Source organism: Theropithecus gelada, chromosome 6 (assembly GCF_003255815.1).
Source record: "Theropithecus gelada isolate Dixy chromosome 6, Tgel_1.0, whole genome shotgun sequence".
Taxonomy (NCBI): domain Eukaryota; kingdom Metazoa; phylum Chordata; class Mammalia; order Primates; family Cercopithecidae; genus Theropithecus; species Theropithecus gelada.
In genome coordinates this window covers 129,625,323-129,648,452 of record NC_037673.1, presented here as the reverse complement: position 1 = coordinate 129,648,452, position 23,130 = coordinate 129,625,323, and the positions used below count along the sequence as shown (strand labels likewise).

The 23,130-nt window shown below is 49.6% G+C and overlaps 1 protein-coding gene across 2 annotated transcripts in view; it reads left to right on the top strand.

Annotated features, from left to right (window-relative positions):
- Positions 1 to 23,130, top strand: part of FSTL4 (follistatin like 4) — a 647,263-nt gene that overhangs the window by 591,297 nt on the left and 32,836 nt on the right. For both annotated transcript variants that reach the window (XM_025388001.1, XM_025388000.1), the window contains exons 7-8: positions 1,606 to 1,772; positions 16,107 to 16,227. In XM_025388001.1, the coding sequence (XP_025243786.1) occupies positions 1,606 to 1,772; positions 16,107 to 16,227 (288 nt within the window). The remainder of the gene's footprint in view (positions 1 to 1,605; positions 1,773 to 16,106; positions 16,228 to 23,130) is intronic.

The window sequence follows — 23,130 nt, the reverse complement described above, 5'->3', positions numbered from 1 at the left end:
CCCTCTCCAAAGCCCGGGTCTTGCTACAGAGTTAGTGCCTTCTCCTGCCCTGAGCAATAAGCCTCATGACTTGGAGGTGGGAGGGTAGCGAGCAGAACTTGATTTAAGGGGGAACTTGAAATGCATCACTTTAATGTTGGTAAAATACTATGCCAGTTGCGTCTGCATCCATCACTCGGTGCTTATCTTTCCTCGAGGGTTCCTTCACCGTGAGTCGCATTTTTCCTGAGTGTGATTGTCCCCTCCCCCACCAGCCTGTTGGCTCTTTTACTTCTTTATTTCATTTTCTCCGTTTCTCATCCATCCATCCAACAGCACTGATGAAGCACCTAGCGTATCTGGTTCATCGTTGTGAGCCCAGGGCGGGGCCCCTCAGCATCTGTGGAGGAGGGAGGGCTTGCTGCTCAGGGTCTGACCTCAGGGCCCTGCTTTCAATTCAGCCGCGCTGCTGTGCCTTGCACCTGCAGCTGTTTTCCCTCCCTCTTCTCTCTCCCAGGGCAAGAGGGTATGAGCACAGATGTGCTGCTGCGGGGCTGCTGCTGCCTGGCCACAGCTCACAAGCATCCCGCAGAACGACAGAGCTCAGCTCCCAACTCTGCTTTGCTCCAGTTCAAGGGGATGTATCTGTTGGGGTCCCCCAGGTCCCAATAGAGTAGTAAGCATGAATAGGGAATAGACAAAATAGTACCCACTGCTCCCAGAGCCAGCCTGCCTCCCGCAGCTCATGCCACCTCTGGCTATTGCCCCAACCTCCCTGAATGCACATATTTGGGAGAAGAGCAAAAGCGAGCCAGTCCCGTCAGTGGCCTCTGACTCTCCCCTAAAGCCGATCCCATTTGGTCATTTGAGCAGCCTGAGTTTGATTAATTTTTTCATAAATCCTGAGAATTTCAAAAAACTTGTGATTGCAGAGAAATATCTTAGATTCTTACCATTTGCCTGAAGAATGATCAGTCCTAATGCCAGTTATCAAGTGCAAAATGGCGAGGACTAATAATTTATGCAGCCTGAAGTATGCTTCAGAAAATTAAAAGCTACAGTGCATGGTCACAGAACAGAAATCCAAATCCAAAGTTCAGCGAGTCCTCAGACAGAAACAAACCAAAGATCAGCCAGTTCATTCCCCAGATTTCAGACAGCGCAACCTTTAAAAGTGACGCCAGATGGATGAGAAACCTGTTGGCTCACTCAGCAGACCTTGTCTGCGCTTAGCAAGGCCCAGACTCCAGTAGTCCAGGGGAGCTGTGAGCAGGATGCCGCACCCCTTCCCCTCTGGTCTCTCTGTTTGGTGGGCCCCCTGGCCTTAGCAGCCCACATTCTTGGCTTGACACAAATCTATGGCTCAGATTGTCCCCTGCACGTTAACTATGGTTCTTGACCTGTTTGGACTCACACAGCCTTTTGGGCATTTGACCTAAGTCTTGGCTCATCGCCCAGCAAAAGTGTCTATCTCTACATTTAGTCAGCACATTGTAAACAATTTTCAGGGAGCCGTGGAGCCCTTCTGGGCCCCTTCCACCCAGGAAATTCATGGCTATTCACCTTGAGTTGAGACTCCACTCCCTGGGCCTGCACCTGACCGTGCCTCCTCCTTTCCCTCTGCAGAAGTGGTTCAGCTCAGCCTCGCCCCCGAGGACAGGGTCAGTGTGACCACAGTGACCGTGGGGCTGAGCACAGTACTGACCTGCGCCGTCCGTGGAGACCTGAGGCCACCAATCATCTGGAAGCGCAACGGGCTCATCCTGAACTTCCTGGACTTGGAAGACATCAATGTAAGTCACTTGGAATGCACTGTGAGCTCAAGCGCACCTCCCTGGGAGAGTACACTGGGTAAGATGCCACAGGCAGTGGCAGGGCCGGAGAGTTTTAGTTTAACATCCCGTGTTTGGTGCTTTTCTAGCCCGTTGTCAGCTTGGCAGTATCAGAAAATCCAAGTCCCACCACAGCAGAAAATAGATGAATGGTGGCCATCAGCCTTGTAGCTATGTCTGGCTAAGGAAGAGAAGAGGGATGCGATGGGCAGGACAGGAGGCCTCTGAACGGGGCTGCATTAGCAAAGGCCTGGAGGTGACCCTGAGAATGGGCTGTGTGGGCCCGCTCACAGGGCTTAGAGGGATGGACCACAGGCCAGCAGAGAGTGCAGCAGGCTCCACAGCTGAGAGAACAGCGGGCTGGGTTACCTTAGGAGGAGGTTCTGGGCCCTCATGCTGGGTAGGCTGCAGACAGCTGCATGCAGGGAAGGGGTGGTCCTTGTGGAGGGCAGAGGTGAGCCACTGGGCTGGGTTGGCTGGAGGACAAGTCCCAGGTGCCAGATGAGAAGGTGGAGGGAAACCAGGTCAGGCCAGAGGGGACCTACCTTGGGGACGTTCGTTGCTGGGTGAGGGGACAAGGGTGTGATGAGTTAAGCGGTGCTGTGTGGACGAAAGCAGCTGAGCTCATGCAGCCTAGCGTGGCCATCAGGGGGTACTTTTGTGCTCTGAGGAACCAGGCAGCCTCCGTTGGGGTCCCAGCATTACCCACGTCAGCTTTGTGACTTTGAGTAATTTCTTAACCTGCTGATCCTCAATGAATTAATCTATAAGAAGAACATTAGCAATACTTCCCTTCTATTGGACTTAAAGAAGTGGCATAATTCAAGGATATTTATTGGTCCAGGTTTGGCACAAGAGGTGATGTGGCTTCCCAGAAGTTCATGTGAGAAGACAGAGTGATGTCACCCATGTAGTGAGCTGCCAGGACAGCTGACAGGTCTTGGGTTACAGTAACAGGTATATAATTTTCAGGCAGAAGAGAGGGCAGCCCTAGCCTTGTTGGCACAGGACAGGGCAGCTGGTCCACAGTGGGATGCTTGCCCAGAGAAGAAAGACCCGTGGAATGAATGGTCAGTTCCTGCTAACATCTCGAAGGTGGTGGGGTAGGGGCTGGGGCAAAGGGAGCTGACCTGGGCTGTGCGACCCCATGAGTTGGACTAGCACAAGGTGCACCTCAACAGATCAATCTGGGCCCCTTGGATGGAACCCCATTCCAGCCATCAAACCTGCCCCACCATGGAGAGAGAGCCGCCACGGGAGGGAGCCGCCACATGAGGGAGCTCCTCATCCCAAGCAGCATATGCAAGCTCAAGCAGGGACTGGGTCAGCAATGCTGCTAGCCACAAGAGGGCAGCTAAACCCAGTGACCTTGAAGGTCCCTTCCAACTCTGAGACTTGTGGGGAGAGAGACCCAGCATGAAATGCTGCAGGAACCACCAAAGTTAGTCGTCTCCTACTCTGTAGGCCCCTTCAGCTACACCCTGGGGGTCATGGGGGAAGCAGATGGAAAGAGGGGGCCACTCTGGAGGTCCCACCCCGGGCAGCACTGCCAGGGAGTGCCCTTTCCCTACCCTCGTCACACTGGATGGGATGGTTTCCTTGTGATTTCCCACCACAGTGAACATAGCCAGTATCCTATACAGCTTTGAGTGTCAACGCAGCACAATCCTGGTGGGTGCTTGCTGGACAGATGCTGGATGGGCAGAACCCTTCATTTTCTGGGCCTGCGATGGCGAGGGCTTGTCTGAGAACTTAGCAAGAAAGAGCAGTGTCCTGTCTGTAAAGACTGGACTGTGTTGGGGTGCATGTTTGTGAGTGTGATATCCTCCACTGTACCTGCTCACAAGGTACAGTGCCAGCTTTTAAACATGTTTGGCCAGTAAAGATTGATCAGTACTGAGACAGGTCCACCTGTGTCTGTGGGAGCATTTCATGTGCATTACTTGGTGCTCCATTGAAAGACATCAGAAATAAAAGCAGAGGCAAGACTCCACTTAATGTACTTGCCATCAGTTAATTAAATTACTTTGAGTGGTTTGCCCCTCCCTCAAACATGCCTCCAGCACCAACTCAATTACATTTCTACTTTTCACAATAAGGTTAGCAATTTGGGTAATTTGTGGGTGCAACCAGAGATGAATGGCCCCTTGTTACCTCCCAGGAAACACTTGCTGCTCATGGTTGAGTCAGGAGCCCGCAAATAGGCAGGGCCCAGTGCTTCTCAGAACCCCTGCGCGAGGGAGCAGGGCAGCGCCAGCCCCGCAGGGGTCCAAGCCCGATGTGTACAAACACACAAAACACACGCACACCTCCCCTACCTGAGGGAAGGAGGCGGCACGGCTTGCTAGTGTAGGGCATGAGCCTGGGGTCAGCCACTTACTAGGTAGAACCTTGGAAAGTTACTAGTCTAGTAACCTTGACTGCTCTAAGCTCCAGTTTCCCCTTCTGTGAAATGGGGATAAATAATAGAACCAGCCTCATAGGGTTCCAGTGAGGATTAAATGAGAATATGCATGTAAAGCTCTTCATGTATGGTATTCTATAAATGCTAACTATTATCACTGTCATTATCATTATTACTATTGTTGCTATCATTCATATTATTCCTGCTGCTGCTAAATAGCATTCTCAGCATCTTGCAGCCTGAGTCCCGACCAAGCAGCCAGCAACAGCTGGGTGAGTCTCCCTGGTCAGGCAGATATGACCTTGGCATGCCCCCGCTGCTGGCAGTGGGGACTGAAGTCTCACTGTCCACGTCAGCCTTGATTCACCCAGGGAGAGAGGCACTGACCCGCCACCTCCAGCAAATCCAGAGCAGCTTTGGGTGAGCTGTTAGACTTCTCTGAGCCTGTGGAGAAAAAGCATGACGTCCTCCTTACATGGGTGTTTTTAGGCTGAAGTGTGTCAAGGACCCAGCTCAGTGCCTGGCACACAAGAGGTGCTCCTAAGCAGTAGCCCCACTCGGGACGGTGTGGAAAGCAACCCTTGGAAGAAATCAGGCTGAAGAGGGCTAGAGCCAGGTCATCGGGATTCACTTGCATTTTCGAAGCAAGAATTAGTCAGGGGAGAACAGCCCAGGACTGCAACACTGATGCAGCAAAGATTCTGGGGTTGATGAGGCTCCCAGAGTCCCTCGGCCTGAGGTGTCTCAGCGACCGATGAAATACGGTCACTGGCATTGTAATCAGTGGTGATGCCCAAACACGCCTGCACAGGGGGAAGCTGATTGGCCTTCAAAACCCAAGGCGGGGAGATCACAGAGCACGAAGGAGTGTGGGCCTCCTTTCTTTGTCGTTTGTATGAGACATCTTGATTGGCAACAAAATATTAATCACTTTTTCACTACTCTCTTAATGAGAAGTTTTCGTGAGCAACAAAATATTAATTTGTCTTGTCTTATCTGTTAAGAATTCTGTTAATGAATTCAGTCACAGAGCTATTATAGAATGCCATTCTAATGACACATGTAATTAAACTTTTCTGACTTGCAAACATCAAGCATGCCTTGAGCATCAGAATAATATTTGATCAGAAAGTAAATGTACCCCTCTCGCCTGGAGCCAAGTACGAAGGAGCCAGTCAGATTCTGCAGCGAGCAACGTTGCTCTCAGAAGCACTTATGAGTCACCCAATCGCGTGTGGCCCATCCAGGTGGTGTACATGGGGAGTCATCATTTGGGTTGACTCACTTGCTAAGTGCCTGAGAGTCACAAGCTCCGTACCAGAGTATAGAACAAAGACCCTGTTCGCAGCCTCCAGGGAGGCGAGGTATCTGCTAACAACTGTTCTGGGGGCCACAGAAATGGAGCCCTTCTGAATGGGGCTTCAGGAGACAGGAATAAGTGAGTAAGAAAGAAGTGTATAGGGACAGATTGGGGCTAGAACATAAAGGTCCTTGAATGTTAACATTAAGAGTCTTAGCAATTGCCCTGTGGGCAGTGGGGAAGCACAGATGCTTGATGGGGGAGTGACATGGTCAGATGTGTGTGCTGCAAGAGTCTGGAGCGCCTTTTCCAGCCTTTTGCATCCAAGAGGGAGTTCAAATAACAGAGGGCCCAGAAGTGAGGGGAGCCTTGTTGATGTTTTCCGAGTCTTCCTTCTCTGTAACTTCCCCAGCGGCACACTGGAGTGCAGCAGTGCCCCAGAGTCCCCCTGGCTTCCACCCAAGGCTCCCCTGATGGAGCCTTGGCTCCATTGGGCTCAGTTCATGATGTCTTCACTTTGCCTTTTTTTTTTTTTTTTTTTTTTTTGAAGACAGTAGGGTCTCTCTCTGTCACCCAGACTGGAGCACAGTGGCATGCTCCTGGCTCACTGTAGCCTCGACCTCCAGAGCTCAAGCGATCCTCCCACCTCAGCCTCCAGAGTAGCTGGGACCACAGGCATGCACCACCACACCTGGCTAATTTTTTTATTTTTTTGTAGAGAGGGCTGTTGCTATGTTGCCCAGGCTGGCCTCGAACTCCTGAGCTCAAGTGATCCTCCTGCCTCGACCTCCCAAAGTGCTGGGACTACAGGTGTGAGCCACCATACCTGGCCTTTGCCTTCTTAAGGTTGTCAGGAAGTTCAGCCTGGGCCTGGACCTGGTATGTCTCCTAAGGACACCTGAGCCACTGCCTTGCAGGAGGCTTCAGCTTTACCCCCCAGCTTGCAGGAGGGAAAACAAGTCCACCACTGAGCCGAGGCTAGAATTATGGACGAATCGTGTAAGGCCCCCAAAGACAGGTGCTCCCCAGCAGTTCAGCAGCCCAGGGCACACCCTGCAGCCCCTCGTGGCAGTGACTCTCTGGATTATGACGCCGCCTTCTGTTTGTTTGATGAGAAATCAATAGTGTCTGCTCACGCTCATGTTCCCCAGAGCTAATAAGTGCAGCCTGTAATTTGTTTACTTCCTGGCCGACTGTGGGTTTCGTTACTGAAGCAGCTGTGTGTCTGGATATGCTTCTGACCTGGCCCTGTGCCCCCGCTCAGCTCAGTCCTTGAGGAGGCACAGCCCACTGCCCCTACCTCAGAAGCTAAGCGGAGGGGTGGCCACCAGCAGCACCCTGTGCTCTGCATGACCTGGGCCTGGGCCTGGCTGCCCCCAGGAGTGTGTCTGGTAGAAGGGGAGCCTTCACCCCTGGCCCCTGTTGTGGAGCCCCCACAGGAGACCCTTCCCTGGTGAGCTTCCCCTGCAGCCCCTGTCTCCTGGGGACTCAGGTTCAGGCTTTGGGGTCTGGGGTGAGACCCATCTCAGAAGCAGATCCACACGTTCCCTCCCTGCTCTGGCCCCCATTCTAGGTATTGGAAAATGCCATTCTAGGTATTGGGGTTGGGAAGGATGGGGTGCTGCCTCACTTTCTGCAGAAGCAGAACATGCAAACCCATTCTGGGCCTCAGCCCTCTGCTGCTCTGACCACCCAGCCTGCACAGCGGCCACTCAGGGAGGGGTGAAGTGACTGTCCCCAAACCTAGTCTGCATGTCCTGCCTCAACAATGTCACCCGCCCTTTGTCTCATAACTGTCTTCCTCACTGTCCCTTATGATCCTGAGGGCCAGGGAACAGGAACTGGCAGAAATAGGGACAGGGCATCTCAAAAGTCACAGGTAATGGCTGATGGGCTGAACCATCACAAGTGTTGTTGCCAGTGTTGTTACCATTCATACACAGCACAGGCTCCGTGCCGGTCAGGCCATAAGCATCACCTCATCCCATACCCCTGCGCCGTGAGGCACATGAGGTTAAGTCATTCAGAGGAGTGGAGAACTTGTCCGTGGGCCTACAGCCGCCTACATGCCTTGGCCCAGAGCTCTCTGGGTTCCTTGCTTGTGGGACATACTACCTAGCCCCCAGCAATTCCAAGTCTTTGCTGTGGGGCTGTCTGTAGTTCCCAGGCCCCAGTGGAATGTATCAAATTGGATATGGGTCCCTGTGTGTGGAGCTCCTATTCTTACTGGCTGCTGGCCTCTGGCCCCAGCAAGGAAGGAAGCAACGTGCTCTGAGACCAGCACGTGGAATTGTTTAGCAAGGATATTCTGAGGGGGAGAAAACATTTTTCTATTGTATTCTTTAAAAAAAGAAAGAGAAAAAACAAAAAGGCCTACAACAAACTTGGTATATTTCAAATGACTTGAAAGAGCCACTCTTTTTTGTTTTGGATTTGTTTTTTGTTTTTTTTTCCACTGAATCTCGCTATTTGGGGCTTTCAAATGTTGGCAGGCAGAGTACGGTGATAAAAGCAGAAAAACAAAACCCATTAGAAGAAAGTATTTGTGGCAGTGTTTGAAGGATGTATTAAAAAAGGTTCACTTTTCTCCCCCTACCTAAATGGTATAAAACCAGGAACAAATAATTCTAATGAAGCGTATACTCTCAGCTAGCTCTTCTTTGGAAGTGAGTTATTAAAAAGACCAAAAGAAAATGATTTAGGAGCTCATGACTCATTTAATTTTTATTGTCTTTATATGAACCAGTCATGAATTCATTGTAAAAAGATGAGAGGCGTTTGATTAGCATGGAGAGCTGTTTGCACCACGATAGACAGTGGTTGTAGGCTCTGCATTAAAATAATCTCATTAAACGCTTGGGTACATTTTGTTTTAAAATCTTAGAAAACACTACACTTGAAGCACTTAAAGGCTTTGACCAATTCTCTGTAGCATGTGTCAAAAACATCTGAACATCCAGTTCTTTTGAGTTTTGAATGAGTTCAAACCATTGAGAGTGTTGTCCAGAGCTCTCCAAGATATGAGGGCCAGGGCCTGTGGTACTCCAGCCTGTGGAGCTTGTGGGGTGACTCTGCCCCGCCAAGTGTCTCCTCTGGCCTTTGCTTTCTCAGTGCCTCTTTCGAGGTCCTCTTTCCCCTTTTAGGGGAAAGCCTTATGGGAAGCCCTGGCCTCAGGCCTTGACTTGTACTCAGTGACCACTTCCGGCCCCATCTCCAAGGTACAGGGTCCTTCAGGAAGGTTCTGATTCTGCTTCTATACCCTGAGTGCAGAGCCCAGGAACTCCCCACAGAGTCTCTTCCTCACTGCCTCCCTATAGAGGCCCAGCCAATGACGGAGGCCGATTGGTGCCTCTCTTGGCCACTACAGATTGGAGACCACCCCTCCAAGGTGGGGTGCACTCTCCGCACTGAGCAAGGACAAGGGAGCCACCAGGAGGTCCTGCAGCCCCTGAGCCATGCCCAAGCACTGCTCTTCCTCCCCTTCCCCAGCCCCATGCAGCGGAGCTCACATTCAGCCTGTTTCAGGTTTTGTCTACAGCAAACAAGACTGCAGTAAACATCCTTACACACACCTCTTTGCACATGTGTGTAAGTTGACATGTAAGATAAGTTCTTGGAAGTGGTGCATTTTCAGTTTTGATGGATTTTGCCAAATCTCCCTCCAAAATAGCTGCACCAGTCCACGCCCTCTCCAACAACGTGGGAGAGTTTTGAACACCGTGTCAGGAGAAAATTTCTAACTGAAAGTCATCTTGGTCCCTGAAATGAGCCGTAGAAGGAAATTTACTTAAATCCTCTCTGGAGTGTCTCAAGGTCAGGAATCAGCTGTCATGGCTGTGAGTGTGGTCCAGGTTAGAGTCAGGAGCTGGAACCCTTGGTAAAGACTGCTCAGCCTGGGTCCCCATGATCCAAGGGTCCCCAGGAAGAGGGTTGCAGGTTTTCCAAAGGAAAGCAGTAGGTGTGAGGTGGTCTGGAACTTCAGATGACTGCTGCAGTGCAGTCTAGAACCTGAGTCCCTTCCCGCCCCAGCTGGGGATGCCAGGCTAATTAGCCAAGGAGCCAAAGCCCCATTCAAGGGCTCAGGCCTGCACCTCACCAGAGGGCCCCTTAGCTGCCACCCCTACTACGTAACACTCTGGAGTCCTGGCAGGTCAAGAGGTATTTGCCCTCTGGCCTCTAAGGGTTGACAAGTGGAGGGTTCAGAGCAATGTCTGTGGCATGAGCCTTCTGTTGCAGGTGCCTGGGCACCTGTGTATACCCAGATAATCAGGTTTGTCCCTCTATGCAATTCCAGCACACATACCACTAGGTCAGAACTTCCCTATTTGAGTTTTTGAGCCAACTGAAGTTGGCTCTTCCACAGAAGACGCCCTCAATTCTGACATAAATGAAGTCAGGTTGTTCCCAAAACCACCCTAGGGTTCAACAGTTTGCGGGAAAAACTGACAAACTCATTGTAAGTGTTATACTCACAGTTAAAGTTTAATACAGCAAACAGAGTACAGATTAAAGTCAGCCAAGTGACAAAGCCCACAGGGTAGAGCCCAGGAGGGCTCTGAACGTGGAACCTCTGTTCTCCTCTCCCAGTGGAGTCATAGACACGTCACTGTCATGGCGTCAGTTTCCCAGAGAAGCTCACCCAGGCCTCGGTGTCCAAAGTTTTTGCTGGAGCTCATTCAAATACTGCCCATGTGGCTGCCCCCTTGTCCCCAGCCCCTCCAGAGGCAGAACTGATACTACCTGGCCCAAAGACCCCAGGCAAATAAAGAGACCCCTATGAGGCATGACATTCCAGAGCCTAGAGATTGCCTCCCTGTAGGCAAAGAGGGCAAGGCCAGACCTCCCTGGGTAATATGAATTCTTCACTATTCTTCCTCTCAGGGCTCCCCAGAAGGTAGCATGCTAGGTTAACACACCTCCCTAAAGTCAGCAAATATTCATTGAGCTCCAGTTACGCACAGGAACCATATGACATGCTGAGGATAATACAGTCATGCACAAAGAGATGAGTCATCCTCAAGAGATGAGGGCCTCCCCTTTGGCACCCACGGTCAGAAAGAGAGACTGACCGCACACACCAGAGGACACCCAAGTCAGCCAGGGACCACACATGACCTGAGCCTTGGAGGAACGAGGTGCTCTCCCCACAGTGGCTTCTCTCATGCCTCCAACTCCCTCTTCCAGACCTGAACCTGGGAACGGGCAGGAGGACAGGCCACTCCGAGTTGTTCACACTGAATGCAGCTGCCCACAACAGCCCTCTTCCAGGGGGCTCAGTCAGCTACTTAGAGATTGCTCCAATTTGCAGAGACTTCTTTTTCTTGAGAGGACTCTGAGAAAGAGGATGGTTCTTCAGGTCTTTGCAGGATGGCAAGTCCGTCCTATGAGGGGCTGGAAGGAAGTGAATGGCGCTGTAACCTCAGTGTTGGTCACGGAGGTCAGCACTAGAGAGCCAATGTGTTGGTATGTGTGTGCACTCATGCATGTCCATCATGTGTGCCACGTATCCATGTAGATGTTTGAGTGTGCTCCCTCCCCCGTGTGTGCGTTCACATGTACTGCCTGTGTCCATGTGGATGCCTGTGTGTGCTCATCCACATGTGCATGCTGTCCTGGCTTGGTCTGGATAAGGGCCAGGCAAGTCTAGATGTGTTTGAGGAATGGCCATCACCAAGGCACTGCATGTCACTCTGTGTTTAGGTTAGCTGCATTCGACTGTGCGGTGAGATGCTACAGTTAGTGGCATTCTAGCAGCCAGAATTGAAGGATTGTGGGGGGAGAGACCCCCCCTTTACTCCCTCCTCCCGCAAAGAGAGCCAGGGGTGCTCCTGAGGAGGGCAACCTTGGAAAAGCTCTGAATAATTGTTTCTAAACTGAGTCTGAACTTGTAACATTGACAGTATCATTAACCTAAACTCTAATATCACTCTGGAGTCCTTGCGTTGAACATTTAGTCACTAAATATTCAGTATTGATGGCTCATTTCCATATTGCTTATACCTGACTCCCATGGATCACTGTGACAACATCCCCCATCTCATCTCTGTTTAACTATTGTTTAATACTTAAGTCTCATTTAATTGTGTTCTTTATTAAGGGCAGATACTTAGAAAATTGCTTTTTAAGAGGCGAGAACCATGTCTTTAAAATCATCTCTTTCCCAAAAAACAGATATGCATCAATACAAAGAATAGTCTAATCTGACATCTGTTTATTTCTGTAAGGAACCTTGATTTTGCTAATACAGTTCTATGCATCAGAGCAAAAAAAAAAAAAAAAAAGCTATCCATAAAGAGACAAGTACAGAGATGCAATCAAGCGTTGATAGCAGTATTCAGATGTATCTCAAAGAACATTCAGGAGAGGAAGGATTGCAGGCTTAGTTTTATGTAGCTTCTTATAAATCAATTGTTAAAGTAATTTTCTCACATTCAATGAGGTAAATTTGATTTCTGTAGCCGGTATTCATATCCAGAAAACAATATGCACTTTGTTCTGTCATTATATGATGCCCATCATTTTCACCCAGAGATGTTATTTTACTTATTACAGAGTCAGCTTCTCCCCCGTGCTGAGGCCACAGGCAGGTGATGCTTAGGTGCTCACAGAAGTGCCATAACACACCCAGCAGCCCCTCAAGTCCTCCAGGAGCTGACACACACCCCTTAGCACCTGAGTGATTGCCCAAGAGTTAAGTCTCTGCTCCTGGGGCGCAGGGATTTGTACTTGGTAAGCAAGAAAAAAACAGACGGCGAGGTTAAATGACTATGTTGGAGGCACAGTACAAGTCATCAGTAGAGGGTGGGAATCCATGCGTGATAGGCTTTTCCAGCTCTTCCTGCTGCTCTGAGCTTTGGTCAATTCCAGCGTGCCCCAGCCTGAGGAGCGCAATGGAGCCTCGAGTTCTCCCGAGGGCTGCAGGATGGAGAAGGGGACAAGTGAGGAAGTGGGGACGAGACTTGAGACCAGTGCTCTGCTCTTCCCGCCAGCTGCCTCATTTTGAGCCTGTGTGGCTGGGTAATATTTGAGTGGATGGGAAGGCAGGTGGGCACCTCGGCTGTCAAACTGAAAGCATCCCCACAGAAAGCCTAGCTCAATGCCCTGTGCAGTCCACTCGACAGCTATTTTTTGAGGGCCCACTGTGCACCAGGACTGTGCCACGCACACAGGGCACAAGCCTCCCTGCCCTCCTCTGCAGAGCTCACATTCTGCAGGTGAAGACAGACAGCAAACGAGGTAAGTACAGAAAGCAGCAGGCGGCACAGCAGTGGGTCCACAGGAGGTGCCAAGCAGGGTGTGGGGCAGAGGTTAGGCTCCAGAGATGGGGCTGCCAGACAAGGTTGGAGCAGACTTGCAGGAGAGGGAGACAGACAGACGGCCCGGGAGGAGGGGAGCATGCCTGGCACCCTAGAGCAACAGCAAGGGGAGCGTGCGAGCGGACAGGGTCTGAGAGGGGCTGGCCCCCAGCAAACAAGGCTCTGAGTATGAGGGGCATGATGCATCTGCCTCAGGGCAGAGGCTGCGGGCCGGAAGCCGGGGTCCCTAGCATCCCCCAGGAAGGTGGCGACTGGCCAGAGCAGGAACCGTGGAGGTGGTGGCAGAAGACCCCGCTCTGAATGAATCTGCAAGGAGAGGCTAGTGTCACAACCCCTGGGGAACTGGGCTTTTGTTTTGTTTTCTGGATTGGGGTTTTCAGGGTTTTTTTCCTGAGGATTAAATACATACAAGGTGATGTGTAATTTCCCAGCACACGGTAACCTCTGAAGACCATATGTTGGTATTAATGGGTATCATCCTGAGGCTGATATCTGGGAACAGTGGCCTTGAGGCAGCCCTCGGAGCCCAGGGCCCATCTCAACCTGAGGAATGTGGTGGTGCTGATGACTAAGCAACATCATACAGGTGGTGATGAGGGCAGGGCCTGCCAGGGCCTGAGACCAGCTTCAAGGGCCATCATGAGAAGGGGCTATGGGTGTGAAGGCTCAGGAAGGCAGTTTGGAGGGAAAATGCCAGCACGTTCACAGCGCCAGGCTCCCTGCAAGCAGTTCTGGTTTTTGCCCTCTGGGATGGTGTCTACCCTGGGACCCGCCAAATGGGGCCCTGAGGAGTTTCCAAGCCCTGCCACCCCTTTCCCTTTGAAATGGCTGTACCATTGCAGGATGCCATCCCACCGGAGACTCCAAGCTAAAGAGATTTTCCTCCAGACTTAGGTATTGACACAGGAAACAGCTTAGACTAGAAATATGTCGGCCCCAGAACTGACTAGTCATTAACTTTTCATAAGCAACTCAGGTATGAACCTTTTATCACTCTGTTATGATGCAGGACAAATCAGCTATCTGGTGTTTTATTTTATTATGGAGGCTTCCGCAGAATGGTAGGAAAGGGCTCTTTGAAGCAGAGCAATGTTTCACAGCAAACTCTCAGGGTTCCCGCAGGCCTCTGCAACATTTTACTTCTTTGGGAGCACTGCTAGGAGTTTTTCTCCTGACATTGCAAGCAGGCTGCATGTGCCCACCGTCTACCTTCCTGCCTTTGCCCTATCCCAAGCTTCACTCTGGGCCGGCACCCCTTCATCCGGCTAATTAGCTAGAAAGTGTCTTTTTTTGTTGTTTTTTTCGTTTTTTTTTTTTTGAGGTGGGGTCTCGCTCTGTCACCCAGGCTGGAGTGCAGTGGCACGATCTCAGCTCACTGCAACCTCCACCTCCCAGGTTCAAGCGATTCTCCTACCTCAGCCTCCTGAGCAGCTGGGACTACAGGCGCCCACGTCCATGCCCAGCTAATTTGTTGTTGTTGTTGTTGTTGTTGTGTTTTTAGTAGAGATAGGGTTTCACCATGTTGACCAGGCTGGTCTCAAACTCCTGACCTCAAGTGATCCGCCCACCTCGGCCTCTGGAAGTGTTGGGATTACAGGCATGAGCCACCGCACCCATCCCAGAAAGTGTCTGTAAGGGGTTTCAGGACCACTGTGGCCAGGCCCTCTGCAGTGTAAGCAAGAGGGAACACTGGCATTTCAGGGACAGGAGCTCACATGAATATCAGCGGAGGACCCAGGGAGCTGCTCTCAGCTGCTCTTAGCCCTCATGCCACCATGGCCTTCTCTCCTGCCACCAGAATGCTTCTGTGGGAAAAGGCAGCTCAGAAAGGGCCAGGGAATGGCAGGAGGGATGATTTGGTGTTTGCTCCAGGAGGTCAAGAGGAGTTTCACATCTTCTGCTAATAATAACAAGAAAAATAACATCCCCCATGTATATCATGCACCCCACATTCAAAAATACATTCATATACATTTTCTCACCAGATCTCCCAATGCCGCATAAGGCAGGCAGGCCATATAGATTGTCCACAACTTACAGGTGGAGAAGCCAGTGCCCCAAGAGACTGGGTACGCTGGTCAATGGCAGAGCTCAAGCTAAATCCTGGATCTCCTGAGTTCCCATCACTCCCCGCCGATGACAGTGCACAGCTCCCATGCTCATCAGTGAGCCTGGGCCTTCTCTGTACCATCAGTTCTGAGCACCATATCCTGGGAGATGTCCGGCAGCCAAGGCCCAACCTGATGAGGGCTCTCTGTAGAAAGTGGGTAACTCCAATCCCTGGCATGTCTGTAGTTGGTGCCTAGAAGGGCCAGCATTGGGCTGCAAAAGGGAAGGCAGCTGACTGGGCAAGTGCTCGGTGCCCAGTGCTCATCAGGGGACTCCGATGCAGCCAAAAGCCCCTCCTTCCCATCCCTCCCCTATGCACTGGCCCAATAAGACCCCATCGTATGAGGCTGCAGAGATGACAGTGCTGAGGCTTATTAAGCCATTTCCTGTGGAACCCGTGGGCTTCTGCCCTTCCTCATGCTCTCTGATGTTCCTGCCCTGTTTTTTTTGTTTGCCCCATTTTCCCCTTAGTTCTATTTCCCTTCCCTTGGGTTACCAAGATCTCTGCAAGCAGCCTGAAATCATTCTGGGATTGAGGTGGGATCTAAACCATAGGCAGGCCAACTGCAGCCCATGGGCCAAATCCAGGCCACCAACTTTAAATAAAACTTCAGTGGAACACAGCCACGTTCATTAATTTATGTCATGAAGGCTATTTTCATGCTGTAATGGCGGAGTTGGGTATTTGGCAGAAACTGTGTTACCCATGAAGCCAAAAATACCTGCTCGCTGGCCCCTTAAGAAAGTCGGCTAACCCCTGCTCCAAACAAGGCCTGGCCTCCAGAAACAGAGCTGCTCATCAGGTGAGCAAGATCCCTGAGAAACAAGCATGCAGCAGGTAAATGGGGGGACACGTGGGCCTAGTTGCTTGAAATTGAGAGCGCATGTGCTGGGGGAAGGATTCAAACCAGGCCTCATGGAGGAGGTGCCAGGTACACAAGGCCTTAAACAGATGCAGGGCTCTGGGCCCACCATGTGAAGACGAGATAGGGTTGGTTGCTGCTGCCCAGGACGGCTCACCCCTGCAGACAGCTCTGGCTGAGCCAGGGCCAGGCAGAAAGGAACTCTCTCCCAGCTGCAGGATTTCTGGAAAAGCAGGAGACAGCTATGGTTTCCAGCCTGTTCAATAAAGAGGCCGGTCTCATCGTCGTCTTTGCCCTGTGCAGGACTTCGGAGAGGATGATTCCCTGTACATCACCAAGGTGACCACCATCCACATGGGCAATTACACCTGCCATGCTTCCGGCCACGAGCAGCTGTTCCAGACCCACGTCCTGCAGGTGAATGGTTAGTAAATGGCTCCATGCATGTTGTCCCCTCAAAGCCTCCCCAAACTGCTGCTCAGATCAACCCTCGCACCCTCCTGTATTCTGTCTTCTTAAAGAAATATCTAACCCCAAAATATCTCATCTCACTTATAAGTAAAGGGGAACTGTGTGGAAAGGGCAGAGTCTGTTGACCAATTTTCCTATTTGGCTCCAACCAAAGCCTCCACAGATGAAACAAATCCAAGTGCCATGGCGTGAGCCATTCAGGCCAGTCACGCTCGGCAGCTGGGGCTCCCATAGACCACGTGGAGTGTGGAGCGTGCCCCTTAGGCAACACGGTGCTGGTGAGCCGCTGTGGCCTCTGGATCCAGCGAGAGCAGAAACTGAAACCCACCACTCCTTCCAGGTGGTATGGAACCATATCACTTGTTCAATTAGGAGCCTCTATTTCCTCCGACAAGGGCTTGTGTCCATCTCCCTCCCCAGCAGGCCCAATGAGCCTCATCTTAGACAAGCCAGGACAGAAACTGAGGCTTGGAAGCTTTTCCCTGATTCTCACAGGCCTCTGTGTTGCCAGGAGTCCCTGAAGAATTCACTGCCTCGTAATTACAGCAGCCAGGGTTTTCCCAGCACTTGCCTTGGTCAGTCCCTGTAATCAGCCCTTCACATAGACCTTCCCATCCATGTATCTTAATCCACTTCATGGATGATTTGCTAAAAAAAAGTTCACTTGCCTGGGGTCACATAACTGCTGGGTGTTGCTCTGGATCCAAACCGTATACTCTGACCTCTAGGTCACACTGCTGGCTGCCTTAATCTGGTCTGATGAAATAGAGTATGTATATAATGCTTGGGAAATGCCTGGCAGAGGATGTAGTTCAAAGTCCCAGGTAGGGCAGACACAGGGGTGATTGTTGGTGTAGCTCAAGCCAAATTTAGCTATAGTTGGTGCACACAGATGGTCAGAGCTGGTGGCCCCTCAGAGAGCCTCCTTCCCATTATACAGATTGGGAAATCAAGACCCAGAGAAAATGTTCAAACCAAGAATAGAATATAGGCCGCTTCTCCCTGGAGCTGCCACACTGCCAGCAGCGGGGGCAGGATCCCATGCACAGGCGGGGCCGCCAGCTTCTGGGACTTCCCCTTCCATGACTCTGCCCTGACTCGATTGACTAAAGAAACCATTTCAGGCAACTACTTCCTCTTTCAAATTATTAGTATAATTTGCCCATGGCCCAGACCTCCCAGAGATGTGGCCCGAGCACTGACAATGATTTATAACTTTGGGTAAACCTCTTGCATTGTTTTCATAGGAAGGAAAAAGAACTTCAGACATAAATGATTAATCCATTAAATTAAAAACACTCTCGACCTCCCCACAGTTCAGACAAGTCGCGATTCATTCCCAAAAACACAATAATAACCTCCTGAATCTGTTTATTACTCCTGCATGCTACTTTCGTGGCTGTGCCTCCTACTTAAGGATGTATTTACGCTGCCTTTCACGTTGGGAATGGTCGGTGTTTCCCAAAGGCAGTGGGCCTTTGTGTTATGGATGCAAATGTTTTCACTTGAAGGTTTTCAAATTTAAGAGAAAATGAGGCTGGTGTGGTGGCTCACGCCTAAAATCACAGCACTTTGGGAGGTTGAGGCTGGATCGCTTGAGCCCAAGAGTTCGAGCCCAGCCTGGCCAACATGGTGAAACCCTGTCTCTACAAAAAATACAAAAATTACCCATGTGTGGTGGCATGTGCCTGTAATCCCAGCTACTTGGGAGGCTGAGGCATGAGAATCGCTTGAACCCGGCAGGTGAAGTTTGCAATGAGCTGAGATAGCACTGCTGCACTCCAGCCTGGGCAACAGAGGGAGACTCTATCTCAAAAAAAAGGGGAGAAAATGAATGTGTGTGCCTAGGATATATTAATTTCACATTATTTTTAATGTGTGGATTAACACAAAAGGAAAAGAGATCAGGGCCAAAGGAAAGAGTTGGGTCTCTGCCATGTTGCCAGCAGAGAGCTTGGTCTCCGCCTTTCCTGGCAGGGCCCCAGGAACTTCACACACCCACATAGATGCTCCCTGTCCACACTGTTCCATCCTCCTGGCGGGAGGCTGGATCCAGAGCTCCAGCACAGGTAGGAGCTGCCCAGAGCTGGCTCTAACTTCGAGTGTGGACAACGCTTCAGGGTGTTTTCAAGGAGAAAAATGGGGCATAATTGAGAGAGAAACTGGGATAAAGAGAAGGGTTTTTTTTTTTCCCAAGGTAGGAGAAATAGAAGCATTATGTGGGCTAACAGGAAAAATCCAGTAGAAAAGGGGACCAGGATGCAGGAGTGAAAGGCGTGGGAGCTATGTCCAAGCGGGGGTAGTGTCTAGGTAGTAGGTGGGCGTGACATGAGAATGGTCTGGAAGTGGCAACGAATGGTCTGGAAGGCCCAGGAGGATGCCTACCCCACCTCCCACCCTAGTGGTACCAAGAGAAAGGGGCTGCCTCTGAAGCCGCTGCAGGAGAAGCTGCATCCTCAGGAGGAAGCCAGGTTTCCATTGGCGCAAGAAGGTAAAGGAGCGCTCATAGAAGAGTCTGAGGATGTGGGAGATGTTGCTAATGACAGCACATGAGTTCCAGAAGGCATAACAGAAGGTTCTGGGGAGGAGGGATGCCCCAGAGGCCTAGGCTTCTTGTGGAGATTGGCATGATCTGGGATAAGGGGCAGGAGGAGAAGAGGCCTAATGATCCCCAGTAGAGAGTTGGGGCAAAACTGGGGAGACACAGGGGCACCAGAGCTGGAGCAGACACATCTGAGGCTCCCTCTTTAGTGCTGCTGAAGGGCTGGAGGCCAGCGGGGAGTCATCTTACCTGCTTTGGCTCAAAAAACCCTCAAGACCAGCAGAGTGCGCATCTCACTCTAGGTACATGTGAGTCATTTTTTTGCCCCTGCTAATGGAGACCCAGGTGTCTTGCATTTAGTAATTTTTTTTTTTTTTTCTGACGGAGTCTGGCGGTGTTGCCCAGGCTGGAGTGCAGTGGTGCAATCTCAGCTCACTGCAAGCTCCACTTCCTGGGTTCACACCATTATCCTGCCTCAGCCTCCCAAGTAGCTGGGACTACAGGCACCCGCCACCACACCCAGCTAATTTTTTGTATTTTTAGTAGAGATAGGGTTTCACTGTGTTAGCCAGGATGGTCTCGATCTCCTGACCTCGTGATCCACCTGCCTCGGCCTCCCAAAGTGCTGGGATTACAGGTGTGAGCCACCGCGCCCGGCCTAGTCATGTATTTTTAAGTGAATGATTCATTCCACACCCTTGACTTGCAGTCAGGTTTCATTTTGTTCTAGAACACTGGCATGCACTTCAGTTCAAAATTAGCCCTGAATTGGTCTGGGAGAGCTTCCAAGTCAGGACTGACTCAGGGTCTCCCTTGGAACCTGTTAGGTAAATGCACATCCTCCAGCCCCATCTCAGATCTTAGGAATCAGACACTGGAGGTGAGCCCAGCATTGTGCTTTACCAAGCTCCCGCCATGTGCCCTCTGTGCAATTCATGTGGGTCTGCAGGATTCCTATCAGAGGCCAGGGCTGAGGCACAGGCTAGTGTCCAGCACTGGTGCTGGCCACCTCACTGAGGGGCCGGTGTACCACCCACCATACAGAGGCAAGCTCATTCCTTAAGTTTCCAGTTCAGTGGACAAGCCCACCACCAGTGAAAGGACAGGCATTGCAGACATCAGGAAGCACTTCCTGGGTGAACTGAGAGTGTGGAGCCTAGTCCCTATTCTGACAATTTTCTGGGACCACTGTCCCCATGCTCCCAAAGCTCCCTCTGGAAGTGATTGTCTCATTCATGGTTAATTCTTGAATCACCTCCCCCAGACAGAAAGCTCCATGAGGGTAGGGCCTGAGGCTGTCTCACCCACTGCTGTGTGTGACATGCCTGACACTTGGCTGGCATTTAGTAAACTTTGGCTACACAGTATTGAACTGACAGCTTTGTAAAATGCAGCAAGATCATTAAGGTGGTGCCACACTCAGAAGGCCCTCAGCTTTTCCGTGGTCCTCTCTCCCTCCACCCCACTTTGCAACATTTGTCAAACTTTGTACTATCTGGTATAGCAAAATACAATCACTCTCCTTTTTCAAAATTTCCTCAGCTGTTCTTGCATATTTTTTCTTCTAAATTCAGAATTGTTTTGTCAAGCCCCTACCAATTGATTTTTTTTTTTTTTTTAAGACAGGGTCTCCCTCAGTTGCCCAGGTTGGAGTGCAATAGCATGATCTAGGCTCACTGCAGCTTCAACTTCCCAGGCTCAAGCAGTCCTCCCATCTCAGCCTCCCAAGTAGCTGGGATTACAGGTGCATGCCACCATATCTGGCTAATTTTTTGTATTTTTGGTAGAATCAGGGTTTCACCATGTTGCCCAGGCTGGTCTTGAACTCCTGGACTCAAGCAATCCGCCCACCTCAGCCTCCCAAAGTGCTGGGATTACAGACATGAGTCACTGCACCTGGCACCTACCAAATGATTTTTTAATTGGAGTTAGATTAAACATATGGCTTAATTTTGAATTTGTTTCCTAACGATATAAGTCTTTCTACCCAAGAACATCTCTCTTCAACTATCCAAGCCTTTTTTAATATCGTCAGTGAAGTTTTATTGTTTTCTTCATTGACTTCCATTATATTTTCTGTCTGGCCATTGCTGGTGTATAAGCAAACTGTTAATTTTGTACGTTTTGGTACTGGCCTCTTTACGTACCAATTAATCCTTATAGCTTTATTGGTGCAGTACCTGGATATAGCCACATATCATTTTTCTCCACCTTGGTACTATTTGTACCTCTCATTTCTTGCCTTCCATTGACAACATCCAGCATGACATTGGGAGTCTGGTATTGCCTCCCTTCCTTTGTCCTTCTTCAGTTTTCCCAAATTAATGTTTCACCATTTGAAAAAGAATGGTGCCGTTTCTTCTTTTTATAGAGATATTCTTCATTGCATGAAGAAAATATCATTCTGTTCCTATTTTATTGAAAGTTTTTCCCCAAGAAATTGATTTTGAACTTTTTTCAAAGGCCCTTCTAATGTCTAACAAGAGAATCGAATGGTTTTTCTCTTTGACTTCGGAATGATTAATGGTAGATTTCCTAATAGCCATTGAAACATATTACCCTTGCCCATAGTATGTTCTTTTAATACCATGCTAGATTTGACTTGTCGATATTTTACTTAGAATTTTGGTGTATCTCGTCCTAAGTGAGATCAGTCTGTAGTCTTTTTTGCATTCTCTGCCAGGTTCTGGTGTCCAGGTTATGCTACCTTCATGATGTAATTTGGAACATCTTCCCTGTTCTATGCTCTAAGAATTATTCATTCCTTAAATGAATGAAGGAATTATCTGAAAAAACTTGTCAGAATGCCTTTTGAGTTACTAGTACTTTACGGTTGTTTCAAATATTCTCCCCTTAATTCAATGCTGGTACTTCCAAGTTTCCTTTTTTATTTTTATTATTATTATTTGAGAGAGGTTCTTGCTGTGTCACCCAGGCTGGAGTGCAGTGACGTAATCATGGCTCACTACAGCCTCGACCTCGTGGGCTCAAGGGGTCCTCCCACCTCAGTCTCCTGAGTAGCTGAGACCAGAGAGGTGTGTGCCACCACACCTGACTAATGTTTGTATGTTGATAGAGACGGGGTTTTGCCATGTTGCCCAGGTTGGTCTCGAACATGTGGATTCAAGGGATCTGCCCACCTTGGCCTCCCAAAGTGCTGAAATAATAGGCATGAGCCACCACACCTGGTCTAAAGTTTCCTTTTATTTTTTTATTTTTTTTTTAATTTATTTATTATTATTATACTTTAAGTTGTAGGGTACATGTGCATAACGTGCAGGTTTGTTACATATGTATACTTGTGCCATGTTGGTGTGCTGCACCCATCAACTCATCATTTACATCAGGTATAACTCCCAATGCAATCCCTCCCCCCTCCCCCCTCCCCATGATAGGCCCCGGTGTGTGATGTTCCCCTTCCTGAGTCCAAGTGATCTCATTGTTCAGTTCCCACCAATGAGTGAGAACATGCGGTGTTTGGTTTTCTGTTCTTGTGATAGTTTGCTAAGAATGATGGTTTCCAGCTGCATCCATGTCCCTACAAAGGACACAAACTCATCCTTTTTTATGGCTGCATAGTATTCCATGGTGTATATGTGCCACATTTTCTTAATCCAATCTGTCACTGATGGACATTTGGGTTGATTCCAAGTCTTTGCTATTGTGAATAGTGCTGCAATAAACATACGTGTGCATGTGTCTTTATAGCAGCATAATTTATAATCCTTTGGGTATATACCCAGTAATGGGATGGCTGGGTCATATGGTACATCTAGTTCTAGATCCTTGAGGAATCGCCATACTGTTTTCCATAATGGTTGAACTAGTTTACAATCCCACCAACAGTGTAAAAGTGTTCCTATTTCTCCACATCCTCTCCAGCACCTGTTGTTTCCTGACTTTTTAATGATCGCCATTCTAACTGGTGTGAGATGGTATCTCATTGTGGTTTTGATTTGCATTTCTCTGATGGCCAGTGATGATGAGCATTTTTTCATGTGTCTGTTGGCTGTATGAATGTCTTCTTTTGAGAAATGTCTGTTCATATCCTTTGCCCACTTTTTGATGGGGTTGTTTGTTTTTTTCTTGTAAATTTGTTTGAGTTCTTTGTAGGTTCTGGATATTAGCCCTTTGTCAGATGAGTAGATTGCAAAAATGTTCTCCCATTCTGTAGGTTGCCTGTTCACTCTGATGGTAGTTTCTTTTGCTGTGCAGAAGCTCTTTAGTTTAATTAGATCCCATTTGTCAATTTTGGCTTTTGCTGCTGTTGCTTTTGGTGTTTTAGACATGAAGTCTTTGCCCATGCCTATGTCC